This window comes from Danio rerio, chromosome 4 (genome assembly GCF_049306965.1).
Source record: "Danio rerio strain Tuebingen ecotype United States chromosome 4, GRCz12tu, whole genome shotgun sequence".
Taxonomy (NCBI): domain Eukaryota; kingdom Metazoa; phylum Chordata; class Actinopteri; order Cypriniformes; family Danionidae; genus Danio; species Danio rerio.
The window spans coordinates 68,070,216-68,092,821 of record NC_133179.1 but is presented as its reverse complement, the minus strand read 5'-3'; the positions used below and the strand labels follow the sequence as shown (position 1 = coordinate 68,092,821).

The following is a 22,606-nucleotide window of genomic DNA, read 5'->3' as shown; positions in this document are numbered from 1 at the left end:
TGCAAATAAGTTAAGAGGCATTTATTCATTTACTGGATTTTGCATTTTTTAGAATAACGCCACAGAATAATTTTAAGTTAATTTACCATTTTAAATAACTGTGTCGTAGTCTTAGATGATCATAAATGCAATGGAGAATATTTGAGGTATGACTGAATCAAGGGAAATGGTAATATGTGTGGCACATAATAAATGGATTTGAGTTTCTGTGGTGTCAGAGCGCCATCTGCTGGTTGATGTCAGTAGCGGAAAGTGTTGCTTTCAGTTTCACTTTCATTTGGAAATTAACAGCGTTAAAGGGTTTTAATAGTTTAGATAATTCCATCAAGGGTAATACCCTGTAAGCACAATTTTTGTTAACTGATTTGATAAATGTAACGATTTATTCTGTTAAAGAATAGTTTTATTTTGTATAACTGCTCAATCATGATGGCTGATTTCATCAGGAGAGCATTATTATGTGCTAAAACACACTGCACAAGATTTGTATGAGAGAGTCAAAGAGATTTCTTATTCACTGTTTTACAAAAAAAGAATCAAGACAAAAGAAGACAGATCTTCAAACTGCATCTGTGGTTCTTTATGCTTTTATGTTGCTGACTGAACAGTCAGGCAGCCAGTGTCAGTGAGGCCAGTACAAACGTTTTTTTTTTTTTTTTTTTTTTTTAATAATTGTCGTTTTAAATGTCTTTTATTCTTGTGATTCAAAGCTGCATTTTTAGCATGGAGAGCTGCTGTTTTTCTATGATCAGATGTTATTGGTACAAAATTACTAAAAATGATTCTTACAATTATTAAAAAGAAAGTTCAAAGTAATCATTTGTTTAACATTGCAATATTTTTTAACATTGTACATGTATTAATAATGTTTAAAGTATTGCAAACTATTTAGAAACTTATTATTTTGAACTTTCATTTTTATCATTTTCACAAAACACACATGGAGATTTAAAATTCAATGTAAGAGATTTAACAAACAGCTTTATTACAGAAAGTAAACTAAATAAATTACAGTAAAAACAACTTAGTTACTGAATTGTTCATTTAAACTGACTTTAATTAATTGAAAATCCTGGATGATATAATTAGAAATAGAGAGATTATTCAGAATGATGGAGTAACAGCCACCTTTATCTCAAGTAGAAAATTTTATTCTCAGTTTATCTAAAACCAGTAAAGCTTGGCCATGAATTACATTGTCTTGAAGCTCTTTAGTTGACAAAGAAGTTCTACAGTGAACTACTGAATACACCTTTTTAAGTTCACAGCTGTCACAGTCAGACCAGGTAATCCAGCCTTCCTGATTCCTCATCTGGTCATCGTCCTGTTCGTCTTTGTTTCTGTTCCAAGACCCACCACTGTAACAAAAATAACCCACCACTGCACCCACAATAACCCAGCACTGCAGGGGGCTAGCACTGTAAAACAGCATGGTGGTCTTGCACCCATTTGTTCAAGACTTTGAAACTCTTGAAACACATGGTGTATACATTGAACAGTTAGTAGATTGTGTGAAAGGAAGTGTATTGTCATCTGATAATCTAGGTGCTCATTCAATTTGCAGGATTACAGGAGAGTTCCACTGTTAAACACATATGTCGATTTTGAATTGCCAGGAGGTGTGAAATCCAGAAAAAGGGGGTCCAGTCAGGATCATACAAATTGAAAACTAAAGAGGAACATGCCAGGCAAATTCCTGAAGTAATACATGACAAAGTTTTTAGTAAACAGTTGGGAAAAAGTATCTTCGATAAAAAATACAGACTGGAATGTATTTTCAACAGAAATATTCTGTAAACTGAATATAAGAATGTTAAAAACAGCAGATTACTGGCAACCACAGCTGCCGGTATTTTTCCGTAAAATCAAGAAAGGAAAAATAAAACAGCAAAACGTTTTTTGTGTCACCATTGTGGAGGATAGTAGTGTCTGTGTTCAAGTACAAGATGACCTGAAAGTATTTGATGTTATGCTGCATCTTCTTCTGTTTAAAGGTAACTGTGTAGTTACTAATGCAGTCAAAATCTGGTCGCTAACTGCAATCACACATGAACATATTAATACATCTAATGACTTTACACTTTTGTGCACTAAGCTATGATTTTTTAAACTGAACATTGTATCAGTTCATGAAATATGGTTATTTTTTGTAAATGTATACAGAAAAATTCTGGCAAGCACAATTTTTTTGTAAATTTAACAGATATTTTGCTCTATAAGAGTTTGCTAATTAACACTCTCTTGGTGTTGATAATGTTATCACTTTCAAATAGTGGTTCCCAAATAAACTCTGAGGGAGTGTTCATTTTAACTCCAAGGTAGTTAAACCTACTATCTAAAATTTGCAGTGTGTCTACTAAAATGCACAACATATTAGTTTGTTTATTGCCAACATTATTGTGAACAGTGTTTGCTTTACAAGGTAACTTTTTATTCATTGAGTCACTATGGTTACTTCTAATGTTTGAGGGAAGTGCATTTATTTTGAACTTTGATCAGAATTACCTGTGCATTCAGTTCATACAATATATAATATTATATATAAATATAAATAATATGATATAATGCATATTAAATTAGGGCGGCGCAGTAGGTTGTTCTGTTGCCTCACAACAAGAAAGCCGATGGTTCGAGCCTCGGCTGGGTCAGTTGGCATTTCTGTGTGGAGTTTGCATGTTCTCCCTGCGTTCGCGTAGGTTTTTTTCTGGGTGCTCCAGTTTCCCCCACAAGTCCAAAAACATGCGGTTACAGGTGAATTGGGTAGGCTAAAAAATTGTCCATACTGTATAGGTGTGAATAAGTGTGTATGAATGGTTTTCCAGTGATGGGTTGCAGCTGAAAGGGCATCCACTGTGTAAAACATATCCTGGACAAGTTGGCAGCTCATTCCGCTGTGGTGGCCCCTGATTGATTAAAGGAATGAATGAAATATTAAATTAATTTCTTATATTGGACACATTCCAGTCAATCAGAATCAATAATTTCAACAGACCATGGAACTTATTATTTAATGCAATAAACAAAAATTCTATATTTTTGTCATTATTATGATTATACAACTTTGATGTTCTTGATTATAGAATTCACCTTTTGCTGTTGAAGCAGCTCTTAAAATGTTTAAACTATTTTCTTGTTCATTTTTTGATCACTATTTTTAGGTGAGAATTGGCCCCAATAATTCAATCACAGGTGAACAGTTTTCCCATTGCATTGGACTGACCCCAAAAAGGCCAGAAAAGATCTACTAGTAGCCGTGTTTGGAAGGAACAACCTTTGGTACACACTGCTACAGTGGCAAATGTTCAAAGGCCTTCAGAGACAAAGCAGTTAAGCCACGACTGGACTCCAAAAAGTCTGTGACATCATCGGTAAGTTTTTTTCCTAAAAAAATATTTTGGAAATACTGTCATATTTTAAGATATTAAAAATTGTATAATTACACTCAGCACTTTGCTATCTACTTTAAAAACTATGTCAGGGCTTGAAATTTAGCATTAAAATAAATTTGACAATTATTTGTCAGAGTATTTGTCACTTGGCAGATGGAAAAAAATATAAAAGAAATTTCAAATAAAATAAGTCTACATAAATGGTATTAATTAAGTATTAATTATGGTCAGACATTTATAAATTTATAAATATTTAAATATGTGTGTTATGTGGAGTCAGGTTTAATTTTTGCTTTGCTAGTTATTAGTTTTGTTAAACAGTTTAGATTCATCTCTTAAATCAAATATAAAGTAAACATTTTTAAATGTACATTTTTAAATAACCTGTGGCTGGTTTGGGTACTGCTGGGTGCTGTGGCTGGGGGGTGTTTTGCTGTCAGATGGAGGTGTGTCTAAATATGTTTTGTTTACTTTTCTCTGACAGGTTACATCAAAAATAAATATGATGTTGAAGCCAGCCAAATAAGGAAGGCCATCTCCCAAAAATGCACTGATGAGTGCAAAATGACAAAAAGACACCACAATTTTGTGTAATTTGTTTTTAGAACTTTGTGTGTGAATATTTTTTTATCTGTAAATATAAAAGAAAAGTGAATTAAAAATGAACAATGTTGAAACAACAGGACATCATTTTGTTGCCCAATCAATATTATCAAAGGTTTGTGCACTAATGCTGTTCTCTAATAGAGGTGGCACAATTATTAAGGTGTCATGTTGAGTTTTCAAAAGACAGTTACAGATACAAAAGAAAAGTCTACATTTAGGATTCCATAAAAATTTCATTTAAATCCTATATACTTGTCCTTTAAGTTGTATTAGAAAATCGAATGGATTCCTTTAGGTTTTAAAGTTCCAAAAACATATAGAAATTCTGCATGGAATCCTATGCAGAAATCCCATTGGAATTTCTATCATGTTTTGGAAACTTTTCTAAAGAATTCCAATAGGATTTCTGTACAGGATTCCTTTAAGAATTTCAGTAAAATCTACTTGGAATCTATTTGGAATCTAATACAGAAATCCTATTGGAATCCTTTAGGAAAGGTTTTAAACTATGATAGAAATTCTAATTGGAATCCTATAAAAGAAATCCTTCTGGAATCCTTAAGGATTTTTTGACAAGGGCTTAAGGTTTGTTTCCTGTTTTTCTGCTTGTAGATTGTTTGTAAAATGTGCAGGAGCTTGACCAACATTCATTTCTTAAAAATCTTGAAAATGTTGATGTCTCAAAGGCACTTTATGGTGTTAATGACCCTAAAAATGTTTTTCAAAGTTGTCCTAAAAGTGTTAGATTAAAGGTTTTTATTAACTTCAAATACTGAATTTCTGTGTCTGTGTGTGTGAGAGAGAAAGCAAGTGTGAAGTAGAAACCGAGGGAGAAAAATAGCAGTAAGTCATGACTGCAACAGTGTGTGGCAAAAAAGCTAAACAAAAGAAAAGACTTTTATTTTGGCGTGACGTATGACGTCATAAGGCTGCGCCACTCTTGCGCTGGATTCAACTGGACAAAGGTTTGTTTTTTAAAACTTTTACATAAATATAAACCGATTGATTAAAGTTTTAGGTTTTCATCCTATGCTTAATTATACACCTGCTGTTGACATTATTATTTGACCCTTTATACAACAAAGTACTATTTTACTCACAGTAATGAGGGCTATTGTTTTAATAAGTTAACAGAGATGTATGTAATATGTCTTTTAATGAGTCTTTTAATGAAGATTTAATTTATTAAATAGCATAATATTATTTCATTCTAAGTATACACCACTTTATATAAGAAATGGAGTACTAGTTTTAATCAGCTCATTGGTGGCTATTGTTTCTTGCTCAGACTTACCTGATTTCTTTTTGTTAATCACTCTCATATAAAGAAACTGTTGAAGCAAGTGTTGAAGAGAAGTTATTTTGTTTCTGTTCATTGTTTTATTTATTTTAAACAAGACATTTTTATTGTTTTGTTCATTTTAAACAGGATAAAGTGTCCAAACGCAGAGAAAAACTCCTGCTGAAGCGACTGATCTCCACACTGTTATAAAGATGGCGTTTATTAAAGAGGAGAGTGAAGATGTGAAGATTGAAGAAACATTCACAGTCAAGCAGGAAGATCTGCAGGAACAAACAGGTTGGTTTTCATTCTCAAAGACCAACTCAGTCATTTGATCCTCATTCAGGTATATTTTAATAATAAGAATACTAAATTAATCCATCTTGCAGCCCTGAGTGTGATGCCTATTTCCCTAAATGCACATAAGCACTTATTGAAAGACAGGAATGAGTTTCTTTCTTGTTACTTGTTCTCATGTCTTTTGTCATTCTTTTTTATGTATTATTAAGCCGTACTCACACTATGTACAGTTGCCTCGAACCGGGCCAAAGCACGCTTGTCCCCCCTCCCATTTCCCCCGACAATCGGGCCTGGGCACACTTACGTCATCGATGCTGCGCTGTTCAGTGAGCATTCTTGCTCAGCACAGTGGAGATTTCTTTAGTTATATCGTGCCAGTCGTGGGATCTTTAGGGATGCGGTGACATGCAGTCAGATATTTCGCCGAACAGATCCACCACTTTTGGCGCTCATAAAAAATCATAAAGTACTCGTGCTGCAAGAATGAGGAGGTTTGCTGAAGGTGCGCAGCTGTCTTGCAGTGAGGGGTTTGTTAATTTAATAAACTACGACAGTTTGCGTTCATTCAACAGTAAGATTGATTAATAAATCCATATGAAACAGTCACATAAAAGTCACGTCAAGCTTTCAGTTTCAGGCTTTGGTGCGTTTTGCACTCACACTACAAGCCTACCGCGCCAAAGCCCAAGTGAACCACGCTCTTAAAGTTATTGCTTTTCTCGTTCTCCTACTGTTTGTTGCGTCCTTGAGCACTGGCGCTATATAAAATAAGTAAAAACATTTATTCCTTTTCTTTTCGGCTTAGTCCCTTTATTAATCCGGGGTTGCCACAGTGGAATGGACTGCAAACTTATCCAGCACATGTTTTACGCAGTGAATGCCCTTTTAGCCGCAACCCATCACTGGGGAAACATCCGTACACACTCATACACTACAAACAATTTAGCCCACCCAATTGACCTGTACCACATGTCTTTGGACTGTGGGGGAAACCCACGAAATGCAGGGAGAACATGCAAACTCCACAGAGAAATGCCAATTGACCCAGCCGATTTCCCCCGGGACACCAACAATAGGCGCTACATCACCATCACGCCACCACAAGAGCAAGCTCCTGATTGGTTAATGCAGTGTGAATGTCTGCTAAAGTTCACATTTTTGAACTCGAGCATTTCACGTGAAACGCGCAAAACGCTCAATTTGCACCGCATCATTCACGTGTATCGCGCCATTCACACCGCACCATTCGCATCAAAAGGAAAAAAAATGTAAATTATTTCAGGCCAGCAGATTCGTCAGATTTGAAAACGAGGAAAAATAATACTGATAATAATAGTACGGGGAGAAAACTTAACAAGAGAAACAAAATGAGAATTTGGGCAAAGAAAACAAAAACTTTTGCTTCTTATCCACGGAGCGAAGGGATCAAGGGAAATAGCGAATGTGGAGGTGTGGATGGGAAGGTTGAGGGCGTTATTGAACCCGGCCGATGTGTAGGCAGCCGACTCCATGCCAGCAAGATAAATTGGTAAGTTGATTTTGTTCAGGACACACTGCACTGAAGTCTTTGCCGACGTCACGAGCACTTCAGTAATAAGACAGCGGTCTTTGCTCTGTTGGTTTAATACATACTTTTGCTTTTTGTTTCTCACAGCCAGTTGTTAACTTTACAATGCGTGTCTCGACCCGGTTTCTCTTCTTGTTTCCCTGCACTGCAACAGTTCAGTCAACCTCTTCAACTCTCCTCCACCTCTTCCTTTATTCTCTCACCCATTTCCTTTTTGCCGACTCATGGGTGGAGACCAATTAAACAATGTAGAGTGTCGTCACAGAAAACACCAACAATCATAAATGCATGATTATATGCTGTCATGGCTTTGCAATCAAAAAAAATTTTGTTATAATAGAGGCAAATGGAGAAAAAACAGCCATGAATATAACGAAAAGGGAGTAAATTTGCCCAGAGTGTATTGAGTTTTTATTTTTTATTTCAAAGCATTTTTCCAGAATATGTCAAAATAAGATGTCCCCAAATAACAGTCCGTTTGCTGAAACAGAGAAAGTTTTGGCCAAATTAAGATTCAAAATCACCCCAGAATGGATAAAAATGACCCATCAGCACACAAAGGGAAAGGTGCACATTCCAGCCTTTATGCAGATGCTGTACAGGTGTGTCTCATGTCTGCGAGGCAAATATTCAGCTGTTTGTTCAGCTGTTACCCCAGAACTTTTTTTTGATGCGTTTACCAGTCAGGCACAGAATGAACAAGTGTTCCTTGTCTGCTTTACAAATTTTAGAAAAACATTTTGTTGTAATTATGAATAAATATGAATAAAATTAGGCCATTTACAGCTTTCAAATCGGTCTTATCAATATGACCAAAATGACTCATGATCAATTATGTAAGAAACTCTGAAAACTGGACTGACACAGTTTCAATTTACTATAACTTAGGGATGTGCACATCGATTCTCGAGTATTGATATATCGATACTCGGAAGATTTTAATTTGGTATCGATATTTTTTTAAAGTATCAATATTTTAACTATATTTTAATAATTTCTGCATAACTAAATGTTTTGGCGCTGTGTACAGGCTTGTCAGTGACGCTTTGTATACAAGACGTTACACCAATCAATCTGCGGCGAAATATCACGTGAACGATCATGTGCCTTTCAGATAACTTATGTACTCAACACACGCAAGTCACACACACTTTTGCATTATGGAATGACACGATGGCAGAGACATAACGCAGCGTGTTGTGGTGGTCTTCAGCTTAAAAAGCGTTGCACAAGCAATATTTGTTATAAGAAATTCAAACACAGCAAAAATACAAGCAGCCTTTATAGACACTTACAGAAAACAAGTGAAACAAAAACAAGATGCCCAGTGTTCCTCTGCTCAGTCTCCCTCTGACTAAAGACATAGAAGAGTTTTAAAGGAGGTAAACCTCTCCCTCTCTCTCTATCAATTCAATTCCATTCAATGATTGCGTTATTGGCATGACAAATGTTACACATGTTTTGCCAAAGTATTAATAAAATTAACATTAAAACACACACACACACACACACACACACACACACATATATATATATATATATATATATATATATATATATATATATAAGCTTAGTAAACAGAGCAAACAGTAGTATAGTATTTAAATATATAGTATAATAATAAATAAATACAAATTTAAAAAAATAAAATAAAATAATAAATCAGCTCTGTAAATCTTTGTCTCTTGTTACCATTAGGTGAATAAGAATAAATATAAGGCTGTGTGTGTATCTGTGCAGTGTGTATTTACAGTATGTATATGTATGCAGTGTGTATATACAATATGGATGTGCATGGGTGTTTATATTACACACAAACACACACTACAGTATATATATATATATATATATATATATATATATATATATATATATATATATATATATATATATATATATTAGGGATGTAACGGTATTGTAAATACCGTCATACCGCAATATTAATTTTTTCGATATTACCGTAGTCGCATGACTCGGTAAAACTATAGGTCTTCTGAGAAAATTTGCTCAGGCGAATGAAGCGATCGGGAGGTACCGGAAACTACAATTCCCATCAGCCCATGCTTGGCCATAATCCCTTGCGGTCTGTTGTCGCTACAGATCAAGTAATGTGGAAATGGAGTGTGCTGCTAGAAGCGGGGATCAAAAAGAGCAGGAAAACCCTAAAGCGGGTGTTGTTGCCGCGCGCGTACTGAATATCGGTGTTGTCGCGCGAGTTCTTATCAGCTGTCGCGCGCGTACTGTAAAGCGGGGACGGAGGGTATGTCGCGTCGCAGGGGCACTTTTGATCATTTTGGAAGGGAACTTTCTATCCAAGACTAAAAAGGGCATGTGCACTGCACAGGTTGAGCCCTGTGTGTGCACGTGCCTGCAAGTTGGGGAATACGTCCCCCAATACGATAATAATCAGTCATGGGGACTGCAGAAACACAGCACACTGATCAGATTGATGCAGAAATGAGATCTCTATCTCACTCATGGTTTGTCCTCTCAAGTGGGGGAAAGACAATGCACAACGTTACCCACTGCTGTCAACCTGGGCCAAGTCATATCTCTCTGTCCCAGAAAACTCAGTCCCAAATGAGAGGGTTTTTTTTTCTGTTGCAGGGGACATTGTAAATACCCAGAGATACCAGCTCTTACCAGATTATATTTATATGATAATTTTCCTGTAAACCCATCTCTATCTAAGTGAGTGAGTGATTAAATGTTGAATGTGATGAGTTTTCAACACTACTAAATTGAAACTTAATTTTTTTACATGGTTTAATATTTTTTTGTTATTAAAATTGAAGTTCCTGTTTCAAAGCTTACAGATAGATGGCTAATTTGTATGTCATTGACACTTTTGGCACTTTTTTGGAGTATTTTCATAAGTTTTGTTTTTTCCTGTAAATGATTCAATAAATACCGTACCGTGACATTCATACCGAGGTATTACCGTACCGTGAAATTCTGATACCGTTACATCCCTAATATATATATATATATATATATATATATATATATATATATATATATATATATATATATATGTAATGGTTTTTTTAATTAACATCATTTTGAAAAATTACATTAATATTTTTTATAATAATTGGTATCGATATCGGTATAGTAAAATTTTTAACAAGAACTATCGGTATCATATTGAATTTAAAAATTGTGGTATCGCCCATCCCTACTATAACTTATGTTAAGCGGCTTTGACAAAATTTACATTGTAAAAGATACTTGATAAATATGAATTGAATTGAATCTGCTTAAATGTGTACACGTTAATGGACCGAACAAAATATGATCTGATTTATTTTACATTTAATGTGCATCAGAAATACAGTGTGTGTAGCCAATGTTTCCAGTGTCTTTACACTTTTCAGCTTTTGATGAGAGTTTTTAAGACCTAATGAAAACTAATGTTTAATTTATTGATTTCAGACCTAATTGAAGAGAATGAGAGGAGTAAAGAGGAGGAACATCATGTTAAAATTGAGGAAAAAACTAATTTACAGACTGATGGTTTTTTGAAAAGAAGAGACAAGAATCGTTTCACCTGCACTCAGTGTGGGAAGAGTTTTGCAAGCAAAAGCAGTCTTAAGATTCACATCAGGATCCACACTGGAGAGAAACCATTCACATGCCTTCAGTGTGGGAAGAGTTTCAACCAATCATCAAACATTAATCTACACATGAGGATCCACACTGGAGAGAAACCATTCACATGCACTCAGTGTCGGAAGAGTTTTAGCCTATTATCATCCCTTAATCAACACATGAGGATCCACACTGGAGAGAAACCATTCACATGCACTCAGTGTGGGAAGAGTTTCAGTCTGTCATCTTCCCTTAATCGCCACATGAGAATCCACACTGGAGAGAAACCATTCACATGCACTCAGTGTGGGAAGAGTTTCAGCCTATCATCATCCTTTAATCAGCACATGAGGATGCACACTGGAGAGAAACCATTCACATGCACTCAATGTGGGAAGAGTTTCAGCCAATCATCACACCTTTATAACCACATGAGGATCCACACTGGAGAGAAACCATTCATATGCACTCAGTGTGGGAAGAGTTTCAGCTACTCCTCACACCTTAATCACCACATGAGGATCCACACAGGCGAGAAACCATTCACATGCACTCAGTGTGGGAAAAGTTTTAACTGCTCATCACAGCTTAATCAACACATGAGGATCCACACTGGAGAGAAATCATTTACGTGCACTCAGTGTGGGAAGAGTTTTTACTGCTCATCACACCTTAATCAACACATGAGGATCCACACTGGAGAGAAACCATACACATGCACTCAGTGTGGGAAGAGTTTCAGCCAATTATCATCCCGTAATCTACACTTGAGGATCCACACTGGAGAGAAACGGAACCACAGAATTTCACATGCTCAAACTCTAGTGTGACCGCAGCTTCGGTGTGGGAAGAGTTTCAGCAACTCATCGGACCTTAAAGGGCCATGAAACCCCCTCGTTTCAGCAGGGTGTTTTCACACCTCTACTTTGGAAAAAGTCAGAAAAGTGGGCGTGTCCAGCTCTGTTTAGGGGGGAGTGTCAGAGGAAGAAAAGTGGGATGGTGTGGGAGTGTCTATTTGGGCACGCGCGAGTTTCAGAGTCAAAAAAACACACACACACACACACAAAAGAATTAGCACACAAACACACAGCAAAGTCTGCCTGACATTTTGATTAGTTTTAAGACAAAACTTAATTTCATATTAATATAATACTGTTACTAACCATTATTATTTAAAAATGTATTTAAAATATATGACATTCATTATGAGAGAAGATTAAAACTGTCTCAATTATTTCTTAAACCAAGATTATACCACTAGTTAGGATTTACAAGTCAATTAACAACACAATTAGTGTGTAAAATGCTCTCCTTTCACAAACATCTGTCCTCTTCAGCGGTTTTCTAACCTTTTAAATCTAGAAGTTTTTTAAATCTAGAAGTACTAAGTTCTAGAAGACTAGATTTTTAAAGATTTGACTTCCACAAACGTAACTAACTCCACTGATAAAATGATATAAGCTAATCTGAGTTTTAGAAGCTTGCTACATAAGGCATACAGACTTAATCTACTTACTGGTCAAAAGCCATTTCTAATGTTAAAATGTGAGTTCTGTCAACTGGTCAAAAGCAGCAAGCTGTTGCTGAAAGTGAGACAACTGTACAATGATTGAGATGAGATGGGCCTCTTTAACCTGAGCTGGCAGCAAGTCAACAACATATCAGGGCACAGCATCTTTGACTTGAACCCTCGAATGTCAGATGAAAAGTCTGATGCTCTACCGACTGAGTTAACTGGGATCATTGGGGCATTAGCTTAGATTTACTTGTGACGTGTAAGAGTTGCAGCATGCACTAAAAAATGAGCTGTACAAAACAGGTGGCAAGAGGGAGGCGTGATGTCAATGTCACCGTAAGGAATCCTGCAGTGACCTGAATTCGCCTTAACCACTTAGCCACAACTACAAGACTGACTGTACTGCCTTAGCCATTAGCACACCCTGCACTAAAAGGAGGCTGGAGATTATAAATGGCAACAGAGTGCAACGCCAATGCCATTGAAAAACCTGCCGTGACACGGATTCCAACCAGAGTTGCTGTGGCCACAACACAGAGTACTAACCACTATACAATCACGGCAAGCTATGGGACAGCCACTGGACCTTCACTCTCTGTCAAATATCTTTGAAAATGGAGGGCCCCCAGGGCAGTTAGCTAGCATGCGCTGCTGTTTTATTAAAGGTCGCAAACCAAATACTGCACACTGCCTGGGTGTAGTTGGCAGGATCCAAACCTGCGCGGCAAGACACCAACGGATTTCTAGTCCATCGCCTTAACCACTTGGCCATGACTACATGTACTGCCATGGCCTCATGGCTAGTACAAGTATTGTGCATCCAGATGAAGGTCCTTCACTCTCTGTCATATGTCTTTAAAAAATTGAAGGCCCCCAGAGCAGTCAGTTAGCATGCGCTGCCGTTTTAATTTTGTTGTTTTTCCTTTCCAGCACAACCCTTTTCCCAAGAAACAATGGAGTTTCAAACAATCATGGAAGGTCATGAACTAAGTCCTGCACACTGCCTGGATATAGTCAGCAGGATTCGAACCTGCGCGGGGAGACCCCAATGGATTTCAAGTCCATCGCCTTAACCACTCGGCCACAACTACAAGACTGCCTGTACACCCATGTCCTCATGCCTAGTACATTTGTTTTGCATCCAGATGAAACTTTGAGCAACCGATAGCTCAACAACATAAGCAGTGGCTCCACAAAAGTAGTCTTACATGCCCGAACAGGGACTTGAACCCTTGACCCTCAGATTAAAAGTCTGATGCTCTTCCAACTGAGCTATCCGGGCTCCATGGCAATGCTTTACAAGTAGGCAATGTATAGGGTTGTGGTCGGCGCAGACCTTTGCGACACAAAAGTTTACCGTGAGGTGGGGTTTAGGCTTATGGTTGGTGTAGATGTTGCTAAAACACAACTGTTTACTTTGAGGTTGGGTTTATGGTTGTTGTAGGTATAGACATCAGTACAACACAATAGTTTGGACTCCATGTCATGTAGGAGATATTAAATAGATCAATGACAACTGCAGAAGGTCTCTCTGTTGTTGTGGCAATGAATGGAGTCTTAACAATTGAAAAGATTCCTTCCATGCCTTAGAAGCGTGATTTGATCAATGCTTATCTACACAGCATGCTGCCTCAAAGGTCCTGTTGCTTATATCGAATCCCTAGTCTTCCACACTTAAGAAAACGTAAACATTCAGGACGTGCCATTTGCACAGCCTGCGCATGGAGACCCCAATGGACTTCTAGTCCATCGCCTTTTTTATTTTTTATTTTTATTTTTTTTATTTATTTTATATCAAAAATGTAAAACAATTACATTCAGGTAATAATACATGTACATTATATAAAGCCATTTGAACATATGTATTCCCACTTAAAAAGTCTTTTTCAAATACATCAATTTTGTTATTCATGTTACAATAATAGAAAAGAGCATTATGCAGTTTAGACATTTTTCTTTGAAATGATTTACACACAGATATTTTGCTATTATTTTCTTTAACAATATTCCTTCTATTCCATATCACATTTCTTGCAACTGTTAAAATAAAGTTTATGAACCTTGTGTTTTTACCTTGTAAGACTGGATTTTACTTAAACAACTATCCCTTGCAATAAAACCATAAAAACTCTGGAATCCGGAAGAAGGGACAGGACAACACAATCAGAACATTCCTTTCACCCGCATCCATCTCCCTTACTGATGTTGTTTTTTAATTATAATCATTCAGGTGTGACTGGTAAACTGGTGAACTGTCTTTAAAGTTCATTTCACCCCAAAACATTGGGTAACCCTTTGAAGTTAATTAACTCTAAAAACAGAGTCAGATATGTGGGTGCTAAATATGTATGACTGTTGCACAAATGTAATGGGTATTTAAAGAATCTTGGCAAAACACTTGGGGAGGTTTCTGTAGCCAGACTTCCCACACAGCCTCTGTGTGTCTCTTCTATTGCCAGGTATGCTGACTTTATGAAATTATTTTTTAACTTTGTATTTGTATTTGCATTTATCTGCATTTATATGTTATGCTAATTAGTTGTGTTTGGTATTCAATTTTTGATTCATTCTAAGTGTTGTTTTACCTGCCTGCCAAAATAAATGTTAACCCTTTTTAGATTAATTCTGGTGTTTGGTGAATTCATTGTATCCAGTAGATTACGAGGAGTCTTTGTTACCCTTACAGTACGGCCTAAATTAAATTGATTAATAGGCGCATTTGATTATACGTAGCTATATCGTGCCGATAACATGTAGACCTTTTAGTCATTTAACAACCGAAAGCAGCAAGTTGCAAGGGCTTGGCTAAAGATCTGTTTTTTTAGGACTAGGTGAGCGTTATGCAACCAGCCTATCCAAATATTAGTTAATCCTGCATCTTCAGACTTTTTTCAGAGTGTCGACATATTGTCCGTGAGAAGAAACGCAAACCCGGGGCGTGGAACTCTGAGCGTCGTTGGTCCCTAATGAATGTACAATTTAGAATATCGGATTCCAGAAAATATAAAATTCTAAATTAAAATCCCAACCAATAACATGATTAGCTAAAAACGTAAATGATGAATTTATAAAATTGAAATTGGAGTCAGATTAAAATACGCATCAAGTCAGATATAAAATTGGTCAACAAATTTTAATGAAAAAAAAAAATCTTTCCAGAAGCATCCGAAAAGGCATACACGCAGAATTCCTTCGACCAAAACACTGGACTCTGTCATTGGACCGGTGGGTGGAATCTTACAACCTTCTGTTTTACAACCAAATAAAAATAATGTTTCCCATTCCTCATCAACGACCTCATTTTCAATCCCCATTTCATTTAGCATTTCTTTAATTTTCCAATAAAACATTCTAACTCCTTAGCAACCGCATAGCAACACCTTAGCAACCAAGCTGTATAAAAGTAAATGGTTTAATAACTAAAGATTTTAAAATAACAAGATCGATAAGACAAGGATGTCCAATGTCATCACTACTATACACACTTGTATCTGAAACATTGGGATTAGCAATTGATAATGAAAAGCAAATAAGAGGATTATGTATAAAAGGAACATGGTTAGAACAAAAATTATTTCAGTTTGCTGATGATACCACTTTAATAGTAAAAGATATTAAAAGTATTGAAAAAGTAGAGGAAATTTTAAACAGATATTGTAAAGGAACAGAAGCAAAAATTAATAAGCAAAAAACTAAATACATGAGAATGGGAAAAATAAATGTTTTACCAGAAAAAATCTAATTTAAAGAGGAGAAAGTTGATATGAAAATTTTTGGTAAAAGGGTTGGTGAAAATGAAAATGAAACAATTCAATTTAATTCAATTCAGCTTTATTTGTATAGCACTTTTACAATGTAGATTGTGTCAAAGCAGCTTCACATAAATGGTCATAGTAACTGGAACAGTGTGGTTCAGTAACTGGAACAGTGTGGTTCAGGTTTTAGTGTTTAAGTTCAGTTCAGTTCAGTTTAGCTCAGTTCAGTGTGATTTAATCATTACTGAGAGTTCAAACACTGAAGAGCAAATTCATCGATGCGTAGCTCTACCAATCCTGAACCATGCGAGGCAGTGGCGACAGCGGAGAGGGAAAAAAAACCACCTGATGGGAGTGAAGAAAAAAAAACCTTGAGAGAACCAGACTCAGTTGGGCACGACCATTTTAATTTCTCCGCTGGCCAAAAGTCTTGTGCAGAGCTTCATTCGCCGTGGTTTTTACTGGAAGATGGCCTCAATGAAGACTCGTCTGTCCCTGGAGCGTCGCTGGAATCAGACACATGTTCTCCACTCCCCACGACCATCAGCGCAAGGAATTTAGTGTGGGAGGAAGTTTTAAAAGGAGTGGAAAAAAGATTACATTTCTGGAAAATGAAGAGGTTTGTTTTTAAAGGGGAAAGTTTTAGTTTTAAATTCCTTATTTTTATCAAAAATGTGGTGTTTTAGGTACAGTGAGTTTGCCAATGAGTGTGTATAAAAAGATAAAAGCTATTGTATTAGATTTCATATGAGATGGAAAACCTTCCAAAATAGCTTATGACACCATAATTGGTAAAGTTGAAGAAGGAGGCTTAGGTTTAATTGATGCACTAATCAGAATGAAAAGCATAAGAATTAAAACTGTGAATAAATAGTGGAAAGAAGAAAAACATGTATGGAAAGATGTGATGAGATATTTTTTAAATAAATGTGGAGAAATACAAGAATATATATTATGGATGAAGCCCAAAGAGAATATGATGAATAAAGTTCCAGAATTCTATAAAGAGGTTATCAAAGCATGGGGAGATTTTAGAAAGCGTATTGATTGACTTTAGGAAATGTAAACATTCAGGACGTGCCATTAGCACAGCCTGCACTAAAAGGAGGTTGGAGATTACGGATGGCAACACAGAGTGCAATGCCAATGTCACCTTGAAAAACCTGCCGTGACCCGGAGTTGCTGCGGCCACAACGCAGAGTACTAACCACTATACGATCACGACGAGCTACGGGAAAGCCACTGGCCCTTCACTCTCTGTCATATGTCTTTAAAAATGGAAGGCCCCCAGAGCAGTCAGTTAGCATGCGCTGCCATTTTATTTTTGGTGCTTTTCCCTTCCAGCACAACCCTTTTCCCAAGAAACAATGGAGTTGCAAACAATCATGGAATGTCGCAAACTAAATCCTGCGCACTGCCTGGACGTAGTCGGCAGGGTTCGAACCTGCGCGGGGAGACCCCAATGGATTTAGAGTCCATCGCCTTAACCACTCAGCCACGACTACAAGACTGCCATGTCCTCATGTCTAGTACACTTGTTGTGCATGCAGATAAATCTTTCGGCAAGCGATAGCTCAACGGCATAAGCTGTGGCTCCACAAAAAGAGCCTTACACGCCCAAACAGGGACTTGAACCCTGGACCCTCACATTAAAAGTGTGATGCTCTACCAACTGAGCTATCCAGGCTCCATGGCTTGGCTTTACAAGCAGGCAAAGTGTAGGGTTGTGGTGGGCGCAGAACTTTACGGCTCACAAAAGTTTACCGTGAGGTGGGGTTTAGGTTTATGGTTGGTGTAGATGTTGCTAAAACACAACAGTTTACTGTGAGGTTTGGGTTAATGGTTGTTGTAGGTGTAGACGTCAGTACAACACAATAGTTTGGACTCCATGTCATGTAGGAGACATTAAATAGATCGATGACAACTGCAGAAGGTCTATCTGTAGTTGTGGCAATGAATGTAGACTTAACAATTGAAAAGATTCCTTCCATGCCTTAGAAGCGTGACTTGATCAATGCTTATCTACACAGTATGCTGGCATCAAAGGTCCTGTTGCTCATATCGAATCCTAAATACATGAGAATGGGAAAAATAAATGTTTTACCAGAAAAAATCTAATTTAAAGAGGAGAAAATCGATATGAAAATTTTAGGTATAAGGGCTGGTAAAAATGAAAATGAAACAAGGAATTTAGTGTGGGAGGAATAAAGATATTTTTTAAATAAATGTGGGGAAATACAGGAATATATATTATGGATGAAACCCAAAGAGAATATGATGAATAAAGTGCCAGAATTCTATAAAGAGGTTATCAAAGCATGGGGAGATTTTAGAAAGCATATTGATTTTACTTTTAGTAAAGAAGAGATTTTAAAGCAACCGCTGTTTTTAAATGAGTACATTAAAGAAGGGAATAATACTATTTTTTATAAGAAATGGTTTAATGTAGGAATTAAGCAAATTAAAGATATTTTATATGAAGTGATACCTTGTTATGTACAGGCGCAAGTAATAATAGGTACAATAATAGAAAACTATGAAAATATACTAAAAGAGTTATTGAAAATCAATTTAACAACACCAAAAGAATGGAAAGAAATGATAGAAAATAAATTGGAAATGCACAGCGATGAAGGAAGGGTGATTAACTTTAAAGAAAATCAATATGCTTTTAAAGATGGTATACTGAAAATGTTTTATTCTTGCTTATCTAAAGACGTGTTTGTAACACCCAAAGCAGAAGAGTACTGGAAAAGTTTATATTCCAATATCGAAAAGAAGAAAATAAGGCAAAATTTGAGAGCTTGGTGGAAAAGTCCAGTTTTAGAGAATTTTGATTACATTTTAAGACAAAACTGTTTATTAAGCAAAATGAGATTGTGTAAAATAGGTTTGGCAAATCGTCACCTTAGAATTATAAGGTTCTATCTGTGTACTTAATGATTTTGAGATATTGAGCTTAAAAGTTTTTGCATTCCATATATCAAACAACATGTGTGTAGCATTTCTCTTTCATACATTGATCATTTGCTTTTAGAGAACCCTTAGGGTCTCTGTCATGACAAAGTTACTTTGCACTTACAAATTGGAGTAAAAAAACACAGAAAATGCAGATAGAACCTTCTCATTCTGAAAAGTCATTTTCTACTTGGAATTATGAGGTTCTATCTGCCAAATCATTCATTGAAGCTTTACTTTTCAAGAAATACAATAAAAAATGTATAAGTTGGTGTTGTAACAATATGTTAATACTTGAGAAAGTAAAATTTTGGTTTCTATAACATTTATTTCATGTTTTAGGATGAATATTTTTTTTGTTCAAATTGAGCTTACAAAGCTGGGCTAAATATATATATTTTTTTCCAGTGCAGATGTTAGTTTTATCTAATTAATATGTTAATATTTATGACATTTTATGCTTTACATGAATTATTGAATCATATTCATTGAATTATATGCCCTATAAATTTAATTAAGTATTTGCCCTTCAAGGCTTAATATTAAATTTAAAGACTTTAAAAGAAACAGACGATGACCAGATGAGTTTAATAACACTGAAAAGTGTTTCACTGACTACATGTAAACAAATAAATATATTTCACATTTAATATAGACATTTTTTAATATTGATCTCTTTTTCAACAATATAAAATCTAACATTTCATTTCAATGTTGGTGACGCTATGCCACAGTGGGTAGCACAATCGCCTTACAGCAAGAAAAACGCTGGTTCAAGCCTCAGCTGGGTCAGTTGGCATTTGCCATCCTTGTTGCTCATTTGTTCTGGAGTTTGAAAGAGGCCGGTGCTTCCGTGGAAGCTGTTTTACTTGCACCCTCTTATCGTTTTTGATGGATGTTGTTGCAAAATTTTATGTCATCTTTACTGAAAATAGCTGCAAATAGATACAGAAATGCCATAGTCCAGCCCCCATCAGTAAAGTGAGTACATACATGACGAGGTGGCCGAGTCCATTGAATCCCTTTCTTACTGTTCATATGCTCCATCGTTCATATGGTAAAACTGAAAGTCATCTTACCGAAAAATAGTTGCAGTAACATACATATAAAAATATGTGCCACAGTCCAGCCTCCACCAGAGAAGAGGGAAAATACGTGACGAGGTGGCCGAGTGGTTAAGGCGATGGACTGCTAATCCATTGTGCTCTGCACGCGTGGGTTCGAATCCCATCCTCGTCGCTTGTATACTCTGGCGTTTGAGAGAGCCTGGTGCTTCCGTGGAAGGTCTTTTGAAGGATGTTATTGCAAAATTTAATGTCATCTTTACTGAAAATAGCTGCAAACACATACATAAATGCCATAGTCCAGTCCCCATCAGGAAAATGGCTTTATACATGACAAGTTGGCCGAGTGGTTAAGGCGATGGACTACTAATCCATTGGGCTCTGCATGCGTGGGTTTGAATTCCATCCTTGTCGATTATATGTTCTGGTGTTTGAAAGAGGCCGGTGCTTTCGTGACAGGTGTTTTACTCTCACCCTCTTAGCGTTTTGAAGGATGTTGTTGCAAAATTTAAAGTCATCTTTACTAAAAATAGCTGCAAATACATACAGAAATGCCATAGTCCAGCCCCCATCAGGAAAGTGAGTACATACATGACGAGGTGGCTGAATCTATTGAATCCCATTCTTGTCGTTCATATGCTCTGTCGTTCATATGGCAAAACTGAAAGTCATCTTACCGAAAATAGTTGCAGAAACATACATTTACAAATATGTGCCACAGTCCAGCCTCCACCAGACAAAAAAGGAAAATATTTGAAGAGGTGGTTAAGGCAATGGACTGCTAATCCATTGTGCTCTGTACACGTGGGTTCGAATCCCATCCTTGTCGCTCGTGTGCTCTGGCATTTGACAGAGCCTGGTGCTTCCTTGGAAGTTCTTTTACTCGAACCCTCTCAGCGTTTTGAAGGATGTTGTTGCAAAATTTAATGTCACCTTTACTGAAAATAGTTGCAAATACATACATAAATGCCATAGTCCAGGACTTCCGGTTGGGTGAGCGGTAGGATGGCAGCATAGAACGTACTCTCCTGGTCAAAGTTGTTCAAAAAGCCCTTATACTTTTACCAATTCAAGTGAGCTTTGCGCTTGATGACTTCAAAATGAATGGGGCAAAACCTAAAAAGGGGAATTCAAAGCCAAAATTAAGCGAGGAGGAAAAGGAGACGAGGAATGATAATGACAAGTTAGGCCTACCTGAGAAAGAACATGGCGCCAAAACTTTGCGAGCAGTGAGAGCACTCAGCAGAGATATCTCCGAACTGAAGACAGATTTAAGAAAAGAATTTAGCCAATTCAAAGAAGAGTTTAAAAAGGATATGAAAACAGAAGTAGACAAACTGAAAAGCGACATAAACTAGAAGCTAGAAGACATCACCGAAGATATTCAGTCACATGGCACAAGACTGAATGAAGCAGAGGAGCGAATAAACTAAACTCGAGTCGGCAAACCTTGAACTAAAAGACACCTTACTGCACACCTTGAAAGAGCAAAAAATGATGCAGAATAAGGTCACAGATCTTGAGGGCCGATCACGACAAAAGTAATATCCGAATATACGGTATTAAAGAAGGAGCAGAAGGGACGTCCATGATTAATTTCATCACGTCTTTGCTAAAAACTGAGCTCTCACTGGACTCCGATTTAGACCTGCAGGTACAGAGAGTGCACAGATCTCTCGGTCCTAGACCTCAAAATAATAATACTTCAAGATCGATTATAGTCAATTTCCTGCAGTACAGCACTAAAGATAAGATCTTGCAAGCTGCCTGGGCAAAAGAAACGCAACACGATGGCAAGCCGATTTTCTTTGCGCACGATTTCCCCATGGAGATTAATGGAAAACTGAAGGAATATAAAGAAGTGAAAAAAGTCCTTAAGGAGAACAAAATCCGATTTCAGACGCCCTACCCAGCCAAGATGCGAATACACTGGGAGACAGCACCACAACTTTACGAAAGCGTGGCTGAAGCTACGAAAGACTTGAATAAGAGAGGATATACGGTGGATCTGACGATGAAGCAGCAGGTATCCAAAGACCCCCGGTGTCGATGGTAAGAAAGACTGACACACCGTACCCAGTGGCTAAGAGCTGGACGGATCGCTCCTGATCGTGTTCGGGAAAGATTGAAGAGCTTTCAGAGACAAACACCGAATGAAGATTAACTGTTGAGAAACACCGCTGACTGTTAACGTTAAGGAGGTATGCGGAGGCACTGTTACGATACATAACTTACAAATAACGATATTTCAGACTACTTTATGAGTGCAAACTTACTTCGGCTGAAATACTTGAACTCTAACCATTCTACAATTTGTTTGAATATGTGTTCTTGTCGAGTCATGTAAAAGGTAAAAAATACGTCGTTCTGGACTGAATATGTTTCATTTTGTATTTGAACAATCCTCATGATTCCTAGTTGGTTGGAATCCTCGAGGGGCTTTAGAAATCATTTTGTTTAAAATAATATTTACTTAAGTTAATAATCTGAGTTAAAAAGAAAAAAAAAGAACAGGGACAAGTGATTAGATTGGTATGTTAGACAATAATTTTTCTCATCTAAATGAGGGACCCCTGCA

General features: G+C 36.8%; 2 protein-coding genes and 5 non-coding genes across 10 annotated transcripts in view; 3 read left to right on the top strand and 4 right to left on the bottom strand.

The window, feature by feature from the left end:
• Positions 1-4,866, top strand: part of LOC100001152 (uncharacterized) — a 45,258-nt gene extending 40,392 nt beyond the window's left edge. Inside the window, exons 1-3 of one of the 2 annotated variants that reach the window (XR_012402622.1) lie at positions 1,249-1,994; positions 3,159-3,368; positions 3,874-4,762. This is a non-coding gene — a transcript (uncharacterized protein). Of the gene's footprint in view, positions 1-1,248; positions 1,995-3,158; positions 3,369-3,873 lie in introns of those variants that run through there. The other variant, XR_012402620.1, reaches the window with a different exon arrangement.
• The window catches only part of LOC137491262 (tripartite motif-containing protein 16-like), a 496,597-nt gene that overhangs the window by 40,031 nt on the left and 433,960 nt on the right, over positions 1-22,606 (bottom strand). The gene's annotated exons all lie outside the window — the stretch shown is intronic.
• On the top strand, positions 4,901-14,874 carry LOC137491224 (uncharacterized). Of its 3 annotated transcripts, none has more exons than XR_012402602.1 (4): positions 4,901-4,960; positions 5,425-5,574; positions 10,580-13,081; positions 13,182-14,874. XR_012402602.1 is itself a non-coding variant. In XM_068220365.2 (3 exons), exons 2-3 carry the CDS (start codon positions 5,490-5,492, stop codon positions 11,563-11,565), a joined length of 1,071 nt encoding a protein of 356 aa, XP_068076466.1. In that variant the 5' UTR covers positions 4,901-4,960; positions 5,425-5,489; the 3' UTR covers positions 11,566-14,874. The 3 variants fall into 3 exon arrangements, 1 of the variants encoding a protein (XP_068076466.1); XR_012402601.1 differs by having other exon boundaries at positions 13,121-14,874; XM_068220365.2 differs by having other exon boundaries at positions 10,580-14,874.
• On the bottom strand, positions 13,261-13,342 carry trnas-uga (transfer RNA serine (anticodon UGA)). The gene has a single exon. It is a non-coding gene; the product is annotated as a tRNA-Ser (tRNA).
• On the bottom strand, positions 13,461-13,533 carry trnak-uuu (transfer RNA lysine (anticodon UUU)). Its single transcript has one exon. It is a non-coding gene; the product is annotated as a tRNA-Lys (tRNA).
• trnak-uuu (transfer RNA lysine (anticodon UUU)) lies at positions 17,621-17,693 on the bottom strand. Its single transcript has one exon. It is a non-coding gene; the product is annotated as a tRNA-Lys (tRNA).
• trnas-gcu (transfer RNA serine (anticodon GCU)) lies at positions 20,122-20,203 on the top strand. Its single transcript has one exon. It is a non-coding gene; the product is annotated as a tRNA-Ser (tRNA).